Raw genomic sequence first — 16,693 nt, forward strand, 5'->3', positions numbered from 1 at the left:
TTTTTATATTACTTAAATAGATAGTAAAGAAATGTATGTATATCAATTCAGTGTAGGGCCATTAAGCCGTGATGATTGGTGTCCAAACTGCATAACCGCAGATTAACTTTGTAGCATTGTAAGCTGTGAATTGGTTACAATGGCAGCCTCCATAATGCTGACACTCAGCATGGATAAAAGAGATTAATACTGTATTTAAATTTCATTGTAAGTTATTTTATTGTTTATTGATAAATAAAAGACTAATCTTCTATAAATACCTCTTTGAAGTTATAAGCCAGCATTTAAATATTTAATCTGCGATAGTGCATAGCATATCAATCACGGACATTCTAAATGCCAAAATGACAGCTGTCAACACCTGTCTTGAGTGTTTGAGAGGCCATTTCCAGGTCCATGCGATCCATAGTGTCAAAAAGTTGGGATCCAAGCTTTTTGCGCGGTTTAAGCAAATTCGCGGATTACTGGCCCATGACTAAATGGCTCTACACCGTATTAGTAATTTAAATAGAATTGGTTATTTTTTATATAAAATTTGGTATGAAAGAAAAAGTTTTAAAAATATAAAACATAAAAAAATTTTATTTTGAGTTAAAATACTCAGACATAACAAACTTTGAAGATCAAGAAACTACTGCAGCTAAAAATTTACAAATAAATTAATTTTATTTAACCTTCATAACTTTTCTCATGTGCATGTTGCCTCGTCAGTGGAATTACATCAACTATTTCACATTGGCATTTGTGAATTTTTAGCTATCATAGTATCTTGGTCCTCAAAGTTTGTTGTGCCTGAGTATTTTAACTTGAAAAAGAAATTTTTTATATTATATTTTTGTTTAAAAAATTTTTTTATATACCAAAGTTTATATATATATATATTATATACATATATANTTTGTATACACTTCAGAAGTGTCTTGTAACTGATTGTCATATAAAGCAACTTTATTTTGTTTGTTTTTGCATTATTTTCACCAAATTAATGGTGATAAATGAATTATCAGTACTTTTGAACAACCTATAATTAAAAAAATATATTATTTATGTAATATTTGAATTGAGAAATTTAGAAGTTATAGAGGAGAAAGCTGAAAAGTTTCGTGTGTACAGTATGTGAATTGTGTAAAAGTGAAAGTGAAACTAAAACCTGGCACTACATAACTAAAGCAACTACAGGAGGAATTTGAAAAAGCCATTCTTTGTTATGGTATTGGTTTTGTTAATAAAAAAAATAGCCATTGTGTGTATTAATAGTTAGAACTGCCCCTGTGTATCCAAAGTAATCATTTGCCACCTGTGACAACAAATCCACATCTATCAATCCCATGTGAAACTACTATAATTTTAAATTTGTGGATTTTAACATGTGTAAGGTTTCATGCCAATATGTTGTTGGAAAATGAAGTTAAACCTTTTATAATTACAAATCAAAACTACACAAATATTTTTTATAATTAAAAAAATTAATAATTTGTATTTACGTTTTTATTCAAATTTTTGTTACATTTTATCATAAAGTGGACATTCATTCATTCATTCGTTGGACACAAATTGTTTGAATATAAATAAAAATAGTGCTCTTCAAATTGTATGCTTTAACATGTGTTTTCTTATTTATTCAAAATATATTGTTGAGTAAAATGCTCTTACGTAAATAGTATTAAGGATAGTTTATTAATTTCTTGAATGTAATAATCATACTATTATTTAAATTTGATTGCAACATTATCTAATTTATATAGGAATGTAATTTGCTCTTATTAATAATCTCATCATTTTTCTTTCTTTTAAAATTTTCTCTAATTTCATTCTAAAATCATAAAACTTGATTTTAGAAAAAATTGTAGAAATGAATTCATTTTTTTAGTTTTCATCAAAATATAATTTTCTTATTTAAAATTTCTTTCAATTATTTAAAAGTTATTACATTCATATATCATTTTGATTTCTGTAGACAAGAGAGTGGAATATTTGGCTCTCTGGCATGTAGTCGTGTAAAATGATATAATTTATAGCTTTACAATTAAAAGATTTTTTAAACATCTTAACACTGCTTCATTTAAATTATAAATATTACAAATTTATATTTAATAATTTATATTTTATTATAATAATAGCAATTTGGTGAAAGGAGTCTTCGTGTAGATGTTGCAGAAGGCAAGCGAGAAAAAGGAGGATTTTCAAATCGAGGAAGAGAAGGTAAGCTAGATTTATAATATCGTGGAAGCCTGAAATCCACAGAATGATGAATTTCCATGTGGTAAGATAAAACTTTTAGCTATAGTAAAAAATTTGTTGTTGAACTTATTCTGTTAAATTTAAAACAGCATTAATTGGCTAAAATTTGTAAACAAACAAATTTTAACTGATTAATACTGTTAAAGCTTATTAGTATCCGCTATTTTCATTATCACTTAGTATTCATTTCATTTTTGAAATTTATTTTTGAATTTTTATTTAAATCAGTATTGTTAATTGATGATTCTTTCAAGATTGGCACTTTAAGAATTACCAAAATATTAGAACAACTGTCTTACCAGTTATAATTTTTTACCATTACTCAAAGGCTCAATTTTGTAGTGCATTTAAAAAATAAATAATATAATATCATCATAATTTAAATTCATTTATATTATTTTGCTTAATGTAATGATATGATTTATCATCAGAAATAATTATGAAAGTAAATGGTGGAAATTAAAATAGTATTGTATTGCTTCTTTCAGAAATTAATAGCATTAGCTATTGAATAATCATATGTGTATTATAAGGAACAAAATGAAATAAATAAATATTAAAAGTTATGTAAGATGTTCAAATCATTTTAAAATTTTGTTTTCAGAAGCAAATTCTTTTTATGAATGGAAAAAAAGAGTTTATATGAAGAGAATTTACATTCAGACATGTAATACAACATCTAAAAACATTAAAGTACAAAAAATTTCAGATATATTTTTAAAAAATTATATTGGTAATTTTTTAAAGTGTTAACAAGTTTTTTAGACAGATGTTATAGCTTACAACACAATACTTAGATACAATATGTACTCATTTTCATATTTTATTCAGTTATAGAATTATATGTATAAGTTGTAAATTTATAAAAACAATTTTCAAGAATATTTTCTAATGAAAACTTAGATTTCTTCACCAGTGAAACTGAGTAATCAGACTTTAATTGTTTATTTTTATTTTCAAAGTAGAAAACTTAATAATTAGATATAATTTAGTGAAATTTGAGTAATAATTTTTAAAATTTATTTTAATAACTTTTTAAATAATTACCGTCACTGTCTCTGGTCTTTTGTCTCTCACAAGCCGGTCGCTGATTGGCTAATCATTTGGATTAGCCAATCAGCGATCTACTCGTGAGAGACATGAGACCAGAGACAGTCCCATGCAGAGAACGGCCTCAGCATTTCAAGAAGTGGCCAGAAAAGATTCTGAAACAAATGTTTATCTTAGAATGTGCTAGTGCTTCAAGAAATGGCTAGCAACTTCTTGAAATGACAAATTTCAGCATGTAACTATGACTTACATTTGTTGAGATAAAATCTATTTTTATCAGTGATAGCTGTAAGGAAGTAATACACTTTGTTCTTCAAGAATTTTCAGAGAAAAAAATTGGGAGTTCTTGGAGATGTTTATAAAATGATATTAAAACTATCCAGTTTTTATTGCAATGCTATTTTTTAGTTGATTAGAAATTGATTAACAAATTTGACAGTTAAGATAAACATTTTTATCATTTCATGATAATTTTAAGGAAGAATAATTGCAATACTTATTTTATATAATTTAAATCAGTACTTCAAGGATCATATTTATTATTCATGCAGAAGAGGGCATGTGCACTAAGACACCTATTGACCACAAAGTTACAAGTGGTATGGGTTATTATAAAAAATGCATTTCAAACATAAATTCAGAATTTTTAATTAATTGATAAAGCATTGACTAATTTGTGAGAATGCAAGTTCTTATCTCAAATTGGTAAAACATAATTCAATATAATTAAATTGTTTGTTTTTGTAATAATTGCAAAAAATATTCTTAATACTTTATTATATATTAGGATTTGGCAATAAACGTTTTGGTGAAACACGTCGTGGTGGTGGTGGAGGAGGAGGAGGAGGATTTCGTGGTGGGTTTAGTGAACGTGAAAGAGGAAGCTTTCCAGAAAGAGATTTTGACAGAGGGCAACGAGGAGGTGCTTTTTCAGGCAGGTCAGGGCCACCTGCAAGAAAACCTTATGCAGTGGAGGAGTTCAAAGATGTTGCACCAGGTATGTGTTAACATCAGGGTTCCTCATATATGAATCTGACGATTTGATTTTAAAATTTGTCATCAGATTTTAAGACTGAAAATTATATATACCATATACGAACATATACACAAATACGTACTCAAGTGCCAGCATCATATGCATTATCAAATAGGTATAAATTTTGAATGAATGATTTTCAAAATATTCATATTATATATTGAATTTTATATACTATGTAATTTGTAGTAGTTTTTACTTACAAAATTTTATTTCAAAACGATTTCAAAATAATAAAATTAAAGTTGTTTTGTTTAGAGAATGTAGTTACATCAAGCTCAAATATTTTCAAGTACTTTCAGACTNTCTCTACACGATGTTCAAAAGATATACAAAACAATACAGAAATTACGCGAAGTGAATAATGTATATCTTGCTATATTACCTCTGAGATATACGATATACTTGTAACAGATCAAATATACTTTTGTATATCTGTATAACTTTTGTATATCTACATATCTATTTGTATATCTGTGTTTATGTTTATATATATATATATATATATATAAATAAACAAACAATCAAATCGAATAAATCTGACAGTTAATTTGATTTGGTAAAGCATTTCAGTGATTTCAGGATAAAGCTTATCTTCAAGAAAAAGAGGAAAGAACTTATCTTTCAAATTTTGTTCTTGAAAATGAGCTTTAGTCTGAAAGTACTTGAAAATATTTGAGCTTGATGTAACTATGTTCTCTAAACAAAACAACTTTATTATTTTGAAATTGTTTTGAAATAAAATTTTGTATACACTTCAGAAGTGTCTTGTAACTGATTGTCATATAAAGCAACTTTATTTTGTTTGTTTTTGCATTATTTTCACCAAATTAATGGTGATAAATGAATTATCAGTACTTTTGAACAACCTATAATTAAAAAAAAATATTATTTATGTAATATTTGAATTGAGAAATTTAGAAGTTATAGAGGAGAAAGCTGAAAAGTTTCGTGTGTACAGTATGTGAATTGTGTAAAAGTGAAAGTGAAACTAAAACCTGGCACTACATAACTAAAGCAACTACAGGAGGAATTTGAAAAAGCCATTCTTTGTTATGGTATTGGTTTTGTTAATAAAAAAAATAGCCATTGTGTGCATTAATAGTTAGAACTGCCCCTGTGTATCCAAAGTAATCATTTGCCACCTGTGACAACAAATCCACATCTATCAATCCCATGTGAAACTACTATAATTTTAAATTTGTGGATTTTAACATGTGTAAGGTTTCATGCCACTGTGTCACATGTTGGTTTGTCTCATGACAATGTTTGGCCAGAGTGGTAAGCCTTGTTAATTGTTTGTTTTTGTATATCTTCTTTGAAAAGCGTTGCAGTGACATATAGATCCTGGGTAGAAGAGATAATGTTCAACTGGTTAGCAAGAAAAACTCCATTTATTAAAGTCATTAAAAGTATTGTTTTATACGTGCTTTTTTTACCATGTCTGCATGACATGGTAAAAAAGAGCATGGTAAAAGAGCATGCAGGCAGAGAGAAATTTACACACTGTTATAATTGCTTAAAGTTGTCAGCAGGTAAATGGGTTGTTGATCTTTCCTTCTCTTTGTTGTCTATTTCTGGGAGTTCCTGTTTGTTCTTGGTTCGTAAATCTTGTTAGTGACTCCCAAACTTTGTTAGTGCACTCTAGTCCACAAACTCACTGTCCTAACACATTCGTAAAGATCACTAAACTATCTTAAGGACTTTGAAATACTGAACTTTTAATTTTGGTCCATCTAATCACTTGGATGACCAGTGCATGTTCATTCAATTGCTTGAATGGGTCAAGGTGATAATTAGTTTGATCGTCTTGTGAGAATATATTCTTTGTGTGAGCATTGTATTGTAATTGTTGATGGAAAAGTGTCACTGTTTGTGCAAACAGTGCAAACTTTTTCTTACTGTAATGATTAGGATCTCACAGTTGTGTGTTTTATTATTATTAGAAAAATTGTTTGAAACAAAAGTTGCAAAATGTTACTTCAAAGAAGTCATGACATTTTATTTTAGATAAATTTGTAAAATTTGCAACTAATATTATAGATAAATTTAATATTCAAATAATAAGAAAAAATTTATATTTTTTAAAAATTTACTGAAACAAGAACAATGATATGTTATTAAAATTATGTAATTTATAATTTTAATCTTAGAATATAATCTTAATTATTTAATAATTTATTTTTTAATTTGCAAAATAAGATAATCATGTTTAAAATAAAAGAATATTACTGAAAACAGTTTGATTTCAATTTGTGAAAGAAATGTTTAAAATTAATTGGAAATTCTTTGATGTAAATTTTATTCTTACACACACAAAAGCAGATGATGGTGGACACAGGCCAAGATTGAAACTTTTACCCAGAACTGTTTCTGCTCCAGTTAATGATGTAGCAGAGACATCTGATAGAGCGAGTATTTTTGGAGGTGCTCGACCTAGAGATGAGAAACAATATGAAGAAAGGCGGAGAAAAGAATCTGAAGGAAAAGGTAAGATACTTAATCTATTGAAGAAACTAATTTAAATAATAGATGTTCAGATGTTTGCCTATATTATCACGTTAAAAAATATAACAACAATAATCAAATATTTTCTATTTTTGTGTTTACAGTATTAAATTTTATTTTACTTGAAATTTAACTTCAAGACATGGTGCTTTTGCATTATCAGTTTTAATGTTGATATTTTTTTTAAATGATTTAATTTTTTATTTTAGATGTATTAAGGGGGAAAAATACAAATTTTCAAAATACAATACAATATAATTGATGCTAAAAATTGCATAATTTTATATTTTTAAAATATAATGTAAATTGAAAGAAATTCAGATATACAGAGTGATTCAAAAGCAGTAGATAAAACTTAATGACATAATCAATGATTCAGTTTACAGTAAAAAATGTTAATACACCCTCTACGAGGGCTGTTCGGAAAGTTTACAGCCTCAAATAGAACAACAAACAAAATAATGTTAAAACATTTTTTATTTTTCAATGTAGTCTCCTTTTTCAATGTAGCACTTATTCCAGCGATGTTCTAGCTTTTTTATGCCATCACAATAGGTCGATTTGTCAAGGTGTGCAAAATACTCATTCACTTCAGAGATGAGTGGAATCCCTTTCCAGCCAAGAATTTTTTTAGGTTTGGAAAAAGGTGGAAGTCACTGGGAGCCAAATCAGGTAAGTATGGTGGATGTGGAACTAATTGGAAGCAAAGTTCGTTTATCTTTTGTTCAGTGATTCTGGCAGAATGTGCAGGTGCATTATCGTGGTGAAACAGAACCTTTTTCTTGTGTAGCCTCTTTTCTTCAATTTCTTTCTTCAGTTTTTCCAAAAGTTCACAGTAATAGACAGCATTAATGGTCTTTCCTCTTTCTAGGTAGTCAATAAAGATGATGCTTTTAGCATCCCAAAAAACCGAGGCCATCACTTTCCCCGCTGATGGAACTGTCTTTGCCTTCTTTGGTGGTGGCAAACTGTGGTGTTTCCATTGCTTCAACTGTTCTTTTGTTTCAGGAGTGTAGTAATGGATCCACATTTCGTCAGTAGTCACAAACCGACACAAGCAATCCTGTGGGTTTTTCTGGTAGAAGTCTAAACACTTCTTTGACATCAAAGTGTGAACACGTTTTTGCTCAGCGGTCAGCAGACGCGGCACCCACCTTGCTGAGACCTTCGTCATACCCAAATTTTCAGTTAGGATGTGGTGCACTCGGTCAACAGAGATGCCTGTTGTCTCAGCTATCTCACACGTTTTCAAACGGTGATCTGCTAATACCAAATCGTGAACTTTGTTGATATTTTCTTCAATGACAGCAGTTGACGGTCATCCACTGCGAGGGTCATCTTCCACACTCTCTCTGCCTGATTTAAAAAGGGCTGTCCCATTTTTTCACAGTGGTGTACGAAGGAGCAGACTCTCCCAAAACTTCATTCATGTCAGCTTTGATTTGAGATGGGGTCAACCCTTTTTTTCTCAGGTATTTTATGACCGCACGAGTCTCCGTCTTCTCCATTTTTGACAAAGCATGTGCACACTGACTATCTGCTAAGCTGTTGTGGCAAAACTTTATGACAAATCAAGTGGAAATTGGTATCGTATCTCTAGCAAAGATGTCTGAATTATTCCCACCAAAAATTAAATTGATCGCAGCGCTGCATATAGGCAAGGCCACGAACTTTCCAAACAGCCCTCGTATTCAATTCTCAAAGATAACTGAATTACAGAAAAAATCTTTGTCAAATCATTCACAGTTTAAGTTTAGTTTAGCACTGAAAAACAACAAAATAAATAATGTTGAACAATGTTGTGTGTGTTTCTATTATCTATGGGTATAAAGTGTGTATCTAGTGAAAGCAATCACTTTGAACATCACTTGTAAATTTAATTTTTCATATTTATTAACTAAATTAACTTGTTTCTAAACTAACAAATAGGGAACTGATTTGAAATAAAGATTTTTCTCTGTAATTCTGTTATTTTTGAGACTCAAACAGGGGTGTATTAACATTTTTTACTGTAAATTAAATAAGTGATCATCCCATAGATTTTATCCACCACTTTTGAATCAATCTATATATAAAATTAACAAAATTTTCATTAATTATTCAAAAAATAAATGAATAAAATAGAAATAAGTGCACTTAAAATTTTGAATCTATTACTGGAGGCAAATTAGAAAATCTGAAAATGGCAAACTCTGTAGATAATATTTTGTATATTAATACATTTCACAGATTTTCAGATTTAATCATATTTCTGGACAAGTCATATGTAGTTTATTTCATTCTGTCTGACTGTTAAATTTTCGTTAAGACCTTACATTATTTCTTCCTCTTGCAATAGCTTATTTATGTTCTTTCATATGAATCTATATTGCTTTATTACTTCTATATTTTCAATTTCTTTATTATTGTTTAAATTTAGAAGAATTAATCAATAGCAGTAGATGGGATAAGATTTTCATTTACCTATTTCCATTCACTTGTCTATTATTGCAGATGATGATCGTTTTAATTTCTGTTTTTATCTTGATTTTGATAATAATTTGTAATTGTTTAAATATTTCATTTTTTCTGATTTTAGATAACCAATTTCTGATTTAGTAAAATAGATTATTAATAAATCATGATTACATTTTATTGATTCCATCCATTGGACTGATTCAGTCTTCTTGCAAAGATTTTGATTATAATGTGTGTTTGTGATTCAAGATTGATATTGATGTTTCCTTACAGATTCAAAATACAAGCACAAAGTTGAAATTATTTGTTTTAATGGTTATTGTTAACAATATAGGTTACTTCTGATTGCTGTTTTTGCATTTTTGATGCTCTAATAGTGCTATCAAGATTGCATCATGAGATATCATATCAAATGAAAAAATCCAAAAACTGGATGCATTTAATACCAAAAAACGTTAAATCCAGTAAAAATAGAATGTTTATTAACAGAATGAACATTTTTAACCATGTACAATAACAATCTTAGGTTCTAGAATGAAATACAGTGGTGCTTTGTATAATGTAAACCTCGAATAACAGATTTTCTGTTTGGCTGTTACATGGCTCGAGCAACGGACTGGCTACAAACAACAGACTTTCCATTCGGCAGTTACGTGAGGCGAACAAGTGCAAATGATGTTTCCACTCTTTTGATGTTGCCAATGACAATCTGCTATTTTTATAATATATTAGTATTATATTAGAATATATTATTAGTATATCTGAAGTACAGAGTTCCCGTTGGGAATCAGCTTGCTCCCTTGTTTATTACGTACAGTACATCACCTCAGTGCAGGGTATTTAGATTTATTCAAGTGTTGTGCAAATCATGGCTTCTAAAAAAACAGAAAGGTGATTTCAATTGAAACAAAGCAAGAAATCATCAGAAGGAGTGAAAGTTGACAAAAACTTCCTTGTCAAATAGGGAGAGGTTCAGGAGTTTACTAACACTCATTATCCAAACACAGCTGAGGCCAACAGAATCAATGATCTCTACAATGACACCCTTACCGTCATTTCCAACAGGTGTTGAAGAAGAGAGAGAAACAGACACCTTGGACAAGTTTTTCAAGAAGCCAGCTGCCAAAAAACAAAGGATGGAACAAGAGGAGTTGACCNAAGTGTTGTTTGTGGGATAAGGTTGTTGTGTATAATTGTTCTTTTTTGATCGACAACAAACCTTTGTTTGGTGACAGTGAGGTGAGGATATTGTTGTGTGAATCTATGGTGTAGTTGTTGTCTGTATGCTGTCATGTTTGTTTCGAGTCTTGTGATAGTGTAGTAAGTATGGATGATAAACTCGTTCATTTCTATTGTCCATTTCATCCGTTGGTGTGGTTTTCTAGTTTTTGTGGTCTGTAAATGCATTGCCACAGAAACACCAAGGCTAGGTTTGTTCCTCACATCTGTTGAGGGTATTGCAGTAGCCATGCTTGGGCTGGCGCTGCTTTCGCCACCAGTAACCAAGGGAGACTGTGGCCTATTTTTTGAATGTGAGTCTCTGCCTAACCCACGAATGTGGACCTTGTTAACCCAGGCGTCCGAGCCGGTATCACACTTTGATCTGGTTACTACCATGATAAATATCTCCACAGAATGTGGGTATGGTCATTCTTAGCTTCATTTCTCCCCATAGACCTTACTGGCATGGGTGTCCCTACCAGGAGCTTATTCTCCAGCCTGCATTGTTCTATGGTTCAGTAAAATTACTGGACTCTCCCATCACGACCAGGTGGTGACCACGGGAAAGTTGTTATTATTATTAATTTATACTAAAAATGAATTTTTAAATTTTATAATAGTTTTAAATAATTGTGTTGATTTATTTTCAGATGAGTGAACATAAACATGAATAAAAAATCCTAATACAGATCATAACGTAAGTATTTATATTTGACTATTAACTTTATAATAACAGATTATGAACTTAAATATATTTTAAAATTATCTTGTGTGTCACAAATATATAGAATTTGTCCTTATAAAAGAGAGTCATTTAAATTAATTGAATTTTGAAATTCATAATATTTAAATTATAAACTTTTTTCATAATTTTAAACTATTCCAGGTCACAACCTAATGACTTTGACCTGTGGACCCAAGATATCTTGTTTCAGCATCACAACATTTTTGAAACTAGATATTGCCAGTCTTTATAATTTTTATATTAAAACTGACTTCCGAAATATAATTTTTTTTGTTTTTACATTTATTAATATATCTATTTTGTTTGTGCAAAATAGATATATTAATACAATAGCCAAGATACAATAGTCAAGATTATTTTTTTCAAAAATGTGTAATTTTCGTTAGGCTTAACACCAACAAAAATTCAAAATGTCGCAACACATTATGAGAAAATTTTCAACATAGAATAGGTTAAATTAAAATATACATTTTAATATAATATTAATGAAAAAAGTTTATTTTTGGAGTATATTTAACATGCATTCTTTTTAGAAAAATAATTAATAGTTATATTATTTAAAAATTATATTATGTAAATTTACTGAAATGTAAAATTTATACACTAATCATGTTAACATTTTATTCAGAATACAATTCATATATAATGCAAGTTTTACTTGTATGAATAAAATATATTAAAAGATTTATTATTTAAAATTAATCATGTTAGGAATATTATGAATAGTGTTTTAGCTGTTGTTTAATGAATTTTTTAAGTTCAGTTAAATAATTTTTTACTGTCCTCATTAATACAGTACATATAACTATGGCCAACCTCAAATCTACAAAGCCTAAAGAACTCTGTCTTTTAGATATTTGGTATTCATTAATCATGAGACAAATGGAAGTGTGCAAACTGCTAAACATATATATTCTTGTCCTTGTTTTAAAATTTAATAATTTACCAATAAATTATATCTGACAAATTTTGATCTAACAAATATTCAGACATAATCACTTTAGAAGTTGTATTTCTTTAAAGAAATACAGATATTACTAAATTTTCTTTCGAAACCTGGTGGTTAAATTTTTAAGAACATAATATTGCATGTTTATAATTTTATGTACAAAACTGTTTTCTCAGTGCAGTCACAAAAGCAATATAATAGTCAGCACAATTGTTTATACGAATGTCTAAGCTAACAAATAGAAAACAAACCTGATTTTTATTGAAAGTAAGAAGATATTTGGTTTATTAATGAGACAAGCATGGCAAAATATCTTGCTTGTCTTCAGACCAGAAATTTTTTTCCAGTGCTCAGATGAATGGACTATATATATATATATATATATATATAGTAGTAGACCGCCCTATAATGCAGAGATACGTTCTTCGTTATACGAATTTCGCATTGTAGGAATCCTTAAATATGTGAGCCAGTCACAGCCCAACATGTGTGAAGTTTACAGACTATGGCTGTTTGAAAGGTTTTCTTCCATAAAATTAATCGATTCTAGACTAATTCGACTTAACATTTCCAAAACACGTATAATTTTTTGGGAATAATCCGTATAAACTANTCGTCAGGTATTTTATGACCGCACGAGTCTCCGTCTTCTCCATTTTTGACAAAGCATGTGCACACTGACTATCTGCTAAGCTGTTGTGGCAAAACTTTATGACAAATCAAGTGGAAATTGGTATCGTATCTCTAGCAAAGATGTCTGAATTATTCCCACCAAAAATTAAATTGATCGCAGCGCTGCATATAGGCAAGGCCACGAACTTTCCAAACAGCCCTCGTATTCAATTCTCAAAGATAACTGAATTACAGAAAAAATCTTTGTCAAATCATTCACAGTTTAAGTTTAGTTTAGCACTGAAAAACAACAAAATAAATAATGTTGAACAATGTTGTGTGTGTTTCTATTATCTATGGGTATAAAGTGTGTATCTAGTGAAAGCAATCACTTTGAACATCACTTGTAAATTTAATTTTTCATATTTATTAACTAAATTAACTTGTTTCTAAACTAACAAATAGGGAACTGATTTGAAATAAAGATTTTTCTCTGTAATTCTGTTATTTTTGAGACTCAAACAGGGGTGTATTAACATTTTTTACTGTAAATTAAATAAGTGATCATCCCATAGATTTTATCCACCACTTTTGAATCAATCTATATATAAAATTAACAAAATTTTCATTAATTATTCAAAAAATAAATGAATAAAATAGAAATAAGTGCACTTAAAATTTTGAATCTATTACTGGAGGCAAATTAGAAAATCTGAAAATGGCAAACTCTGTAGATAATATTTTGTATATTAATACATTTCACAGATTTTCAGATTTAATCATATTTCTGGACAAGTCATCTGTAGTTTATTTCATTCTGTCTGACTGTTAAATTTTCGTTAAGACCTTACATTATTTCTTCCTCTTGCAATAGCTTATTTATGTTCTTTCATATGAATCTATATTGCTTTATTACTTCTATATTTTCAATTTCTTTATTATTGTTTAAATTTAGAAGAAACTAATTAATCAATAGCAGTAGATGGGATAAGATTTTCATTTACCTATTTCCATTCACTTGTCTATTATTGCAGATGATGATCGTTTTAATTTCTGTTTTTATCTTGATTTTGATAATAATTTGTAATTGTTTAAATATTTCATTTTTTCTGATTTTAGATAACCAATTTCTGATTTAGTAAAATAGATTATTAATAAATCATGATTACATTTTATTGATTCCATCCATTGGACTGATTCAGTCTTCTTGCAAAGATTTTGATTATAATGTGTGTTTGTGATTCAAGATTGATATTGATGTTTCCTTACAGATTCAAAATACAAGCACAAAGTTGAAATTATTTGTTTTAATGGTTATTGTTAACAATATAGGTTACTTCTGATTGCTGTTTTTGCATTTTTGATGCTCTAATAGTGCTATCAAGATTGCATCATGAGATATCATATCAAATGAAAAAATCCAAAAACTGGATGCATTTAATACCAAAAAACGTTAAATCCAGTAAAAATAGAATGTTTATTAACAGAATGAACATTTTTAACCATGTACAATAACAATCTTAGGTTCTAGAATGAAATACAGTGGTGCTTTGTATAATGTAAACCTCGAATAACAGATTTTCTGTTTGGCTGTTACATGGCTCGAGCAACGGACTGGCTACAAACAACAGACTTTCCATTCGGCAGTTACGTGAGGCGAACAAGTGCAAATGATGTTTCCACTCTTTTGATGTTGCCAATGACAATCTGCTATTTTTATAATATATTAGTATTATATTAGAATATATTATTAGTATATCTGAAGTACAGAGTTCCCGTTGGGAATCAGCTTGCTCCCTTGTTTATTACGTACAGTACATCACCTCAGTGCAGGGTATTTAGATTTATTCAAGTGTTGTGCAAATCATGGCTTCTAAAAAAACAGAAAGGTGATTTCAATTGAAACAAAGCAAGAAATCATCAGAAGGAGTGAAAGTTGACAAAAACTTCCTTGTCAAATAGGGAGAGGTTCAGGAGTTTACTAACACTCATTATCCAAACACAGCTGAGGCCAACAGAATCAATGATCTCTACAATGACACCCTTACCGTCATTTCCAACAGGTGTTGAAGAAGAGAGAGAAACAGACACCTTGGACAAGTTTTTCAAGAAGCCAGCTGCCAAAAAACAAAGGATGGAACAAGAGGAGTTGATCCTGCAAGTTCTGGTAGTCTCTCCTGAATTGGACTCTGATTAAAAAAACAATAAAAAGAGACCTGCTGCAATGTGTAAAAAGTCTGTATCTGTATGAATGTGTGAAGAAAGTGTTCCTCCACCTCCTCCTCACAACATCTGACTTCTGGGCATAATTGGTGACTGCTTCATTATTATTTTTTTTATGGTACAGTACGGTTATTTTATGCTGCGGAACAAATTATATGTTTTAACATGTATTTCTATGGGAAAATGCATTTGTATAACGGACGTGCACCTGGAATGGATTAAGTGTGTTATACAAAGCACCACTGTACAATAAATAGAATGGGAAGTACATTTGAAATTAAAAACATTCAAAAATTACAAATTTACATAGTGTCACGAGCATAGGAGCATAAACATATTAAATAAAATTAAGAAAATAGGAATAAATAATTAACAAGAAAAATATTAAGTACAAAATAAAATAATTAAATTAATACAGCAATATATACAAATATTATGAGTAAAAACATAAATATAGCAAATTGGTGATAAACAAAACTATAAAACATCAAATAATGCTCTCTAAGCATGTGACAGAATCTTTAAAGTTAATTGTGATCCCTTATTAGCCTTTAAAAGATTCTGCAGAGGTGTCACGTGTGTATTTGAATTTATGTTCAGCAAATCAATTTTCATTGTTATAATAAAAATCTCATAGATAAATACAATTGCATCAGATAATGAAATGTGAAAATCAGACATGAAGATTCTTGCATATTTGAATTTCTTGACTGTTGATTTGCTATATAATTATGCAGCTCTGAAAGTCGTTATTTTATTTTTTACTGTTGTCCTTCCATTGGCATCACTCTATTCAGTGTTCTGTGCCGTCACATGGTGAAAGGTGTGACATGAACTTTTATATATTCTATTAATTTCAAGTTTTATACATATATTTTTACCACAGTTGCTGTGTTTCTTATGCTTGTATTTCATTCTCTGCCACGGCACTGATGAAATAAGATGATGATTGTTTATTCTTTATTACAAACCATGCATTTTTATGTATTCTAAGAAATTAAATGTAAAATAAATTTGCTCACAGGTGTTGATGTCTGTTTAATAATAATAATAGGTTAATGGCATTATGTAATTCTATTAATAGTATCATATGATACGTTTTTGAGGGGAATAACATTTTGGTGTGTTGCAAGTAAAAAAGGTTGCAGAACACTGCTCTATTCTATTAAAGTATTTAACTTAAAAATATGGTTTTGGTTGTTAAAGAAAATAATTTAAAATTGCTGGTAAAATTTATCAAAACGGATTGTTTTCTGTTACAAATAATATTTATATCAAATTAATAAAAAGTTCTTATTCAATAATTGTTTTGACATTTTTCTTCAAATAGGCTACCTAAATTGTTTACAACTAGTTAATGTATAGATTTTTATTACTGGAAGAAATAGTAAAATTATCTAACATTCCATTCACTTTAATATTGAAAATTCATTATTATTACAGTAGAGCGTCATTTATCCGAAAGCTGGTTATCCGAAACGTCCGTTATCCGAAAGCATTCCAGTCGGCAAATTTAAATTTTCGCTAGTGCTGTGGCGCTGCAATCTTCGGCTATTTCTCGGGCTACTCAAATATTTTACGTTTTTGATACTAAATTAACTTCTGGAGTATAATTTTTTATTGTTTTTATATTTTTCAATATATTTATTTT

At 29.2% G+C, this 16,693-nt stretch overlaps 1 protein-coding gene across 2 annotated transcripts in view; it reads left to right on the plus strand.

Annotated features, from left to right (window-relative positions):
• Nucleotides 1-16,693, plus strand: part of LOC111632351 (eukaryotic translation initiation factor 4H-like) — a 38,335-nt gene that overhangs the window by 13,080 nt on the left and 8,562 nt on the right. Inside the window, exons 4-7 of one of the 2 annotated variants that reach the window (XM_023376761.1) lie at nucleotides 2,121-2,202; nucleotides 4,079-4,288; nucleotides 6,653-6,817; nucleotides 11,164-11,210. In XM_023376761.1, the coding sequence (XP_023232529.1) occupies nucleotides 2,121-2,202; nucleotides 4,079-4,288; nucleotides 6,653-6,817; nucleotides 11,164-11,171 (465 nt within the window). In that variant the 3' untranslated portion in view covers nucleotides 11,172-11,210. Of the gene's footprint in view, nucleotides 1-2,120; nucleotides 2,203-4,078; nucleotides 4,289-6,649; nucleotides 6,818-11,163; nucleotides 11,211-16,693 lie in introns of both variants that reach the window. The other variant, XM_023376760.1, reaches the window with a different exon arrangement.

The sequence above is a fragment of the Centruroides sculpturatus genome, unplaced genomic scaffold, assembly GCF_000671375.1.
Source record: "Centruroides sculpturatus isolate CEXI.00-Female unplaced genomic scaffold, Cexi_2.0 scaffold675, whole genome shotgun sequence".
Taxonomy (NCBI): domain Eukaryota; kingdom Metazoa; phylum Arthropoda; class Arachnida; order Scorpiones; family Buthidae; genus Centruroides; species Centruroides sculpturatus.